Consider the following 8,237-nt stretch of genomic DNA (forward strand, 5'->3'; position numbering starts at 1 on the left):
TTTGCATGACGATTTAATAAAACAAATCAGACACGATAATTACAACGACAAAGAAATATTTATTAAATCTTTTTTTTTTTTTTTTTTTTTTAGTTAGTCATAGCTGCTCCAACACGTGTATTTACAAAGAAATGGCCTTTTTGTAGAAAATTCTAGTGAGGGATTGAGCAGGAAACAGACATTAGAAGAGTTTAGATGAGTACAGGAGAGGGTGGGGGTCATATAGGCACAAGTTACACTTACTAAAAGGTCAAAAGAAATGTGCAGTTTTGTGGCACATCCAAGTCTAGTAAAGTAGCAAGTAAACCTCCCCAATGCTAGATGCACTGACAAAAGCGCACATCCTTTTTTTTTTTTTTAAAGATACAGAGGATGGAAAACACGCTGCAAACCAGGGACACAGTGGTGTTAGCTTCAGGCTACATGGTATCAAAACCAGGTGAAGAAAGAAGTCCTTAGAACATATCACTCGCCCTCCTTGTAGCACAGTTAGCTCCAGAGAACACGAAACACCAACATTGGAGGTGGAAAACAGACTTCCTGCCGCTGCCACAAACAAACACGTTGAGCTTTCCACACCAATAAAAGCGTCTCCTGAGTCCTGCAACAAAGTTGTCTCGCCGCAGCCTGGCTCGGAAACAGTTGGAGGTGAAGATCAGCGAAAGACCACGAGCAGACACAAAGAACATCCTGCACCTTTTAAAGACACTTTTGATGCAACAACACAATAAACAAGAGTGTCTTTTTTCGTGGAAAACCGATATTCTGGCCCCGTCGGTTCTTTCTTCAGGCCCTCTGATCCATGATTGTGACCCGACCACACTGCATGATATGTGCCATATTTGCACAAACACATTTACAGACAGGGGGTGCAATGTTGATCCTGTTTTTTTTTTTTTTGTATAAAAGACATATAAAATGAAACAAAGCATTTTTTTTTATATATCAAACATTGAATTTTTTTTCTTGCTAAGAACATTAATGTGCCCTTCAAAAGAGGTGTGAAAAAAGAGAAAGTATCTAACGCTGTGTGTTACAACAGACTCATTGTTGGATACACAGTATCCACAAAACTAACAGATTGGTTTTTGCCGTTGCGGCGTGGCTAGAGGCAATGATTGCAGTGACAGTGGTGAACCAAAACACACGAAGGCTGGTAGGTGTGAGGGGAGGACAAGATGTTTACTAATGTGCTAATTTGTGCCCTCAACTTGAAAATGATTTGCTCCAAAAACTATTCTTACCCTCAAAATACATCATTTATTTCCTTAAAGGGACAGTGTGTAGGATTTGGTGGCATCAACATGGGGGACCAAGTGAAGACGACCCGCTATTTATGTAGATTTGAAGGGTTCATTCCAATCTAACGAAAACACAACGATTCTTCAAGAATACCATATTCCATTTCTGCTAATAAATCCCTTGAAATGCTACTATGGCCTTTTTAAATGAACAATTCCTCCAAAGCCTCTCGGCCACTCTTTGCTCAGATTTAATGATATTTCTATGTCGATGTTCAGTGAACGTGAATGTTCTTTTGCGTTTTTGTCTGTGAAACAGAAGAGAGAAGACCTAAACATTTGAAATAATTACATATCAGTCCAGAATTAGATGTAATTATATATACATTTGAGAGCATAAATGCTCTTTTTTTTAAAGGGGCAGAGCACTGATTTTACAAATCAACTTCAGTTAACTCATCACAGAGAGACCTTGGCCTGTGAAAACACGCATGACGATATATGTGTTGCTATAGTGATGGAATAAAATGCATTAAATACAATTATTTGATGTCTTTTATGCAAGTGTAGTATGTAGCATGTAGCTGTGAAATGCAGCTTTCTCTTCATATTCAATTCATTCCAATGCAAACTTAATTAAATGTTTGCTTTGTGTGAGCGAGTAAAGTAATATCGCATGTAAAAAAGTTTAAATGTTTTAACTTTGGACCGCAGTGCAATCTCCCGTTAACGTTACAGGTAGTCTTTGCCGGCCTCATCTAATTTTACCGATCTGCTCTTTTCCGCTATATGTTATCTAGCATTCAACCTTTAATTACTACTATGTTTTTGAAATTTCATTGTATTGTCATTCTGACTTTTGCCTTAAAAATGACAACTTAGTCTGAGGTTTAGTTATATTTACCCTAAGAGTGGCCCTAGCATTTACAAGTCGTGATCAAATTTGGTTCCGTCTGTCAACCGAAACGTAAAATATGTAAACGAGAACGACGATATTGTGACTATACATTTGGCTGCATTAAAACACAGTATATACGTTATCGCACTCCTCTCTGTCTCTCTCCCAAATTGCAAGTACGAAAATGTAGCTTTGCTCTATACAGTACATAACGACCGTAACAAATGAAATGCTTGATTCAAAATGAATTTGAAGTTGACTTGTCGATAATAACAGGCATTTATATACATTCACAAGTGAATTTGACGCTTTAGAGGCACGAGTGCATAACGAGAGCGAGGAAAAGAGCCAGGGTCACGCGTGGCGCGCTGAGCAAAGCTTTGGTGAGCAGGAGAATGGAAGGTTTTTTTCAGATTGCATTGTCAGGATTGGTCGATTTGGGGGAAAAAAAGATCACAACCAGGTTGATTTAAATTAAGGAGAAGAGCAACATGTACTAATTTAGAAGTGATCATCATCACTGCGCATGACACGCCATTCCATCAGAAACCTCTCCCGTAAATGCAAAATAATAGGCGATCGTATCGACAGTCGAGCTTGATGTAGAATACTTGTTTACCGCATGCTCCTGCTTGGAAAACATGATCTCAACAGGAGCACTTCAAAGCTTCACAATCTCGCTCTCCGTTTCTTTGCTGTCTCAGGTCCACCAGTGCAGAGTTTCAGTTTGTCCGAAGAGAACAAGACACCTCGCTCTGCTTATGCCATCTCTGCTGGTGGTCAATTTATTTTTTTTCATTCCAGAAATAACCGGTACAAGGGTGCCCCCCCCCCCGCCCGGTGTATTTTCTGTGCAGACGCCACTTTACACATCAAAGAGGGCAACTGAATCACGCACCACCCCCTGCCCCCCACACACACACACTACTACCACCTGCTCTGTAACTCGGTCACTGTCTCACCAAAACATCTTTAGCCACAGAAAACTTGTGCTGCTTGAGTCGAGGAAGAGTAAACCCTCCTGATTTAAAAAAAATAAAAATGATTAGGCATGGACACATCCCTGAACGTTGTCGGAAATTTGTCTCTATATACAATAGTTGTGTTATGACAGTGATTCACAAAAGCAATAGTGTAAAGAGTAAAACTACATTTGTGACATTTTTAATGACATAATCGAAACAGAAATATTCTACGATTACTACACCCTGATAGCACATCAGACTTTTTTTTTCTTTTTCCTTCCGGACTTTGTTAAAAACAATTAAAAGAACATATCAGCGATCAAGCCAAACAGATACATAGACCGTCCTCAGTGTTTTTCGTATGATTGTATCAAAACAACGGTGTGATATGAACTAACTTAATGGGTAAGTGTAATTGTTTTGTTTTTTTATTGCCTTTTCTACTGTACTTACAGACTAAACCAGAACAGAGAAAAAAGCACGAGGACTTCACAATAAATAGGAAAATACATTTTGCCTGGCAAAATACCATATCCACTTCAAATATTTAACTGTACACTCGTGTTGGCTGCTACAGTTGAATTAGGTGATTTGTTAAAAAAAAAAAAAACGAACACATTAATCGATCATTAATTCGGCCCTATCCAAACACTAAAAGATGAGTGCCTCTTTAAATTTCTTTACTCTTAACATCCGACTCCTTTATAACCTGAGGGGAAGGTTAAGTCATCAGAGGCCCACGCCCTCTGCAACCGTCTCTTAGTGACAACATCCGTCTCCTTTTTCTTTCCATCGACCTGTACGTGATGCGTCGCTCCCGGATCTTCTTCCAAACATCTTCCACCTTGATGTGAGATTGTAATTATGTTGCATGTCGGGGAGTTACGTGATGTCTTCCTGAACTAAAAACAACTAAAAAAAAAAAAATGTTAAAAGTCTGTAAACTTTTGAGGGATCCTGCTGTGCTTCTTTGCCATTCAAGCGAAAGGGTGTAACTCACTGGCTGTGTAGTTTGTGTTCTGCGCGTGTATATGTTTGAAAAGCATGTACGTGTGCTTGTCTTTTAATATCTGCATACTGTGAACAGCAGCGAGGCCAACACGTAAGAGACTGCGCCTTTTTCACATCGGGGGCGCCTCGACCGTCGGCACCCATCAAAAAGTCAAGAATCACTCTAGCTGTCGAGTCAAAAAGCAATGAAGGCTTCAGTGTCGAAGTCCCTTCCTCTCTCTTTTCACTGAGAGAGATTGTCAGTGTTTATTTTTTATTTTTATTATTATTATTTCAAAAAGTGCTCCTTGAAGGGGAGGGGGTTGCAGGGTAGGGTGGCCTCTGGTCCAATCAGGACAGTCCATTCCTGGGGGGATTCCTCAGACTGGGCGCTATAAAGACAAGATGGCAGCCAGGAGTATGAGGGCGGAGCTGAGCAGGAGGACCGAAGTGTGGCGCCGGCCGACGGAGTTCACGTCCCTTCGAGCCGGCTCTGGAGACTCGTGACCGATGCCGTCTGAAAGGAAAGAATTTAAAATGAAAACCGGTGATGGTTAGCCTAGCTTAGCAGGAAGGGTAGCGCTCGGCAGCTTCTTTTGATTACCAGTCAAACATCTGCAGATTATATAAATGCATAATTACAGGATTGTATGCTATTAACAGGCAGTATGTGCATGTCAATTCACAAATCGTGATAGATAAATGATCAGCAGTGGTAACAAACACACACAAATGTTATTATGTGCTATATTTTCCCACCAACCTCTGGGTTCTAGGGAGTTTTGACTGTTGTCGTCAAAATCGACCCCTTCCTGCACGGTGCCAGGGCTTTTCACACAATTGTCTTTGAAAAACAAAGAGGAGAGAGGATATGAAGATTAGAGAACTCGAACGTCACTCGCACACAGCCCGATCACAAGCCGGTGCACAATAGAACGGGCCTATAGACTCAACAATCAGCGACTCACTCTGAGGCCTGACGAAGACTTTGAGTCGAAGGCAGCTCCTTCTGCCCTTGTCGTCAGTGATGGAGGCTGTGGAGAGATTGCGCAGGAGTTCAGAACAAAACACTTTAAACATGTTACCCACAGTTTTCCATTTTTAAAATGCCTTCCTTGATCTTATCTAGGGTTGTGTGATTACGGTTTATAATGGCTTGTTGTCGTATTTCGCTCAATGACATTCATCCTCCGGAAACAAAGCTGTTTTGTTAGAAAAAATTAAAAAAGAATGTTTTAATTTGACAACAACACCTTTACTTTCATATTCTACTAAACTTGCAGTGTAAAGGAAATCTCTTTAATGTACAAACCTTTAAATCAAACACTCCAAAGTGTCAGAATTGCGCCGTATCACTTTTTTGTACGGCTGCTTGCGTTTTTAGACATCAAACATTTGAGGACTCAGGTAACTTTTCCTAAAAGTCCTAATAGTAGTAAAATGACATTTCTGATCTTCTTTGCATTAACTGCAGAGTGTGTACAATGAAAGTCTTGAAAGAAGGCACACTATATGTTGGACCTCGACCGATCTTTGATCGCCCATGTCTCTAGGCCAAGACAAGACCCCACGATCACCTGATCTGCATCTCGAAAGGCAACAGTATCGCACAGTCCGATTCCAGCCTAAGTTTTGTGGTCCTATAAACTTCTGGAAACCCACTCAATATTCCCCATTCACATCCACTTCACCTGACACCTCTTCACTCTCTAAAATCTACCTTCATTCATAAACATCGGCTAAACTGTAGAGTTGAACAATCTGACAAGGTCGATTTCTTTTTTTCTTTTTTTTGCTCCATCAGCGGTATTCTACACTTATCCCCTTTAAATAGAGTCTGAAGAGCTTCATCTCTCCTTCTGTACTCCCCCTCTCATCGTGATGTGAAAGCCTTTCTGCTCCATATTTTATGATATGAAACAACTCAATGTCACCCTCGCATTTCCAAGTCTAATTTGGCCAGGGGCAGTCATTTCTGCAGATGACTGACATGCTGTTATGCCCACCTGCAAAATCTAATTTCCTCTGTTTCCTGATTGTGAAAGGCAAAGATTAAAAACTTCTTTTTTCTGTTTTTTGCCGGGTTGCTGTGATTGTTTTGCAGAACTAACAAAACAAATTAGTTTCAAGTAGGGCAGGAGACCAAGTCGCTAATAGAGCGCCGAGGGTGTCCCCAGCAGTGACGAATGACTTCGACTTCTGTGTGCGCTTTTGTCGAGAACATTTTTATGTCTTGTCTGACCTTATGTTCATCCCACTTCAGATTTTCTCCTTTTCTTTTTCTCCCTCCTCATGGGCCTCCATACTCTGACCTCTGTGATCTCCTGCTGCCATGCCGAGTCTCTCAAACTGCTTTTAATCTGACCACAAACAAACACACATACACACAACCTGTAGTGTGACAGTGTGGCATGCACGCTCGCCTGTCCATTGTTTGTCCACAGACACCCCTCTATCCTTCCACCCAGACACTTCGCGTGATGGATTCTGTCCGTGCGGTGAATTCCCCGATAAAAGCAAACCATGTCAGTGGTTCCAGTGTCGCAGATGACTCCGGCTCTCATTTCAAAAGGCACTTTATCAGATGCCGCGCGGCTGCGAGAGGAGATAAAAATCCTCCTTATAACTTCACCACGAGAGGAATATTGGAAGTGAAGCAGCAGAGGGAGGAAATAAACGAGAGAGAGAGTCGGTGTCAATCACGGCCGCTTGTGTCTGTGTCAGCGGGTATCGAGTAACTTACCTCACACTCCGACGGTGGCTGGAACAGACGGGAGAATTCACCGTCTCGGATTCTGCCTCTGAACTCGACTGGCCCAAACCCCTGTCTCTGTCTCTCTTTATGCCTCTCATGCTTCTTGTTTCCTTGACTGCCGTTATCTAGCTCTAACTTTCTTCGACTGCTGTACAAAGTGTACTTCTGCAGTCTTGCACGGACGTCTTGAGAGACCGATGTATCAAGACACATTGTAGGACAAAAGAAAGCTCCGATCTAGATTTTTTTGCCATTTAAATGATTGATATTTTAGTCTATAGAATGTGTAGCGAAAACTGACATCCTCAAATTGCATATATTGTCCGATCAATGGTCCATAAACCAAAAATATTAATAAAAAAAACACAGAGAAAAGGAAGGAATTAGCGCTTGATAAAAGACTAAATGGTAATTTTCTGATGTATTAATCTGCAAGTAACCAGAGCATACATCTGTCTCCACACATATCTCGACATATGTTAGAAGGAAACAGTCTGTGAAATGCATTAGCAGTAGCTGCCGTTGTTTTTTCAGATGGTAAAAAAGCCAAATTAAAAGTATTAAAAACACAGATTCTAAATAAAAACTTGTTTTATTTTGGTAATTAACCATGCTACAAGCAGGGTACTGCACCCTAGGGTGTCGTATAGCGGGAGACCTCGTCATGCATTATCTCTTGTCTGCCATGGGCAGCTTGTTAGTGCTTTGATGGTTTTTAATGTGGAGAAAGTAGCACATTTTGCTGTGTTTTAGTACCTTTGACCAATCATTTGTTTAGGTGTGAGGTCATTATACATTTCCAAAAAGCTCACAATACCGATGCTTGGTCAGTGGCCCTACGCTTCAAACTATGACGCTTCCTCTGGCACCAGTTTTGGACAACGTTTGCTCAAAACTACTTGTTTAGTTTTGGGAAAAAAACGTTGTTTGGGTTCAAATAAGTGTGCTTGTTACATAGCTGGCTATAAGTAGGCTGTGCGAGTTTCAAAGGACACTAACAGCGGTCTCCTGAGTCAAGTCCTGTGTTTGTTTGAAGCAACCGTCCACCTCGATCTCCTCCCTAAGCAGACTATTTTGCTTTTACATTGGAGTTAGTTGAAAGCTTGGCGCATCGGTACCAGATGCAGAGAGCCACTGACCAAGCGGCGCTACTTGACAAGTTGGGTTGGGTTTGGATTCGTCACTTTTATGAGATTTTTGAAAGATCTGAGGAAGATCCTTCATCCTCCAAAATGTTGTTTTGTCTGTTAATAAAACATCCTAGTTGCAGCTGCGAACACTGTGCCGGATCTTTTCTTCCCTCTTTGTTTTTCTGTTACTCACTCTCGTTTTTAATCTTTCGCTGACATCGTGTCACACTGTCTTCCTCACGTCTCACTTTCTCAGCC

At 41.2% G+C, this 8,237-nt stretch overlaps 1 protein-coding gene across 1 annotated transcript in view; it reads right to left on the minus strand.

Moving 5' to 3' along the window:
• Window positions 1–252: 252 nt before the first annotated feature.
• LOC116387963 (ephrin-A5b-like) overlaps window positions 253–8,237 on the minus strand; it is a 70,421-nt gene continuing 62,436 nt past the window's right edge. Inside the window, exons 3-5 of the mRNA XM_031855447.1 lie at window positions 5,063–5,128; window positions 4,858–4,938; window positions 253–4,611 (exon numbers count right to left, since the gene is read on the minus strand). Coding sequence (XP_031711307.1) covers window positions 4,487–4,611; window positions 4,858–4,938; window positions 5,063–5,128 — 272 coding nt within the window. The 3' untranslated portion in view covers window positions 253–4,486. The remainder of the gene's footprint in view (window positions 4,612–4,857; window positions 4,939–5,062; window positions 5,129–8,237) is intronic.

This window comes from Anarrhichthys ocellatus, unplaced genomic scaffold, assembly GCF_004355925.1.
Source record: "Anarrhichthys ocellatus isolate YVR2014 unplaced genomic scaffold, GSC_Weel_1.0 scaffold16, whole genome shotgun sequence".
Classification (NCBI taxonomy): Eukaryota; Metazoa; Chordata; class Actinopteri; order Perciformes; family Anarhichadidae; genus Anarrhichthys; species Anarrhichthys ocellatus.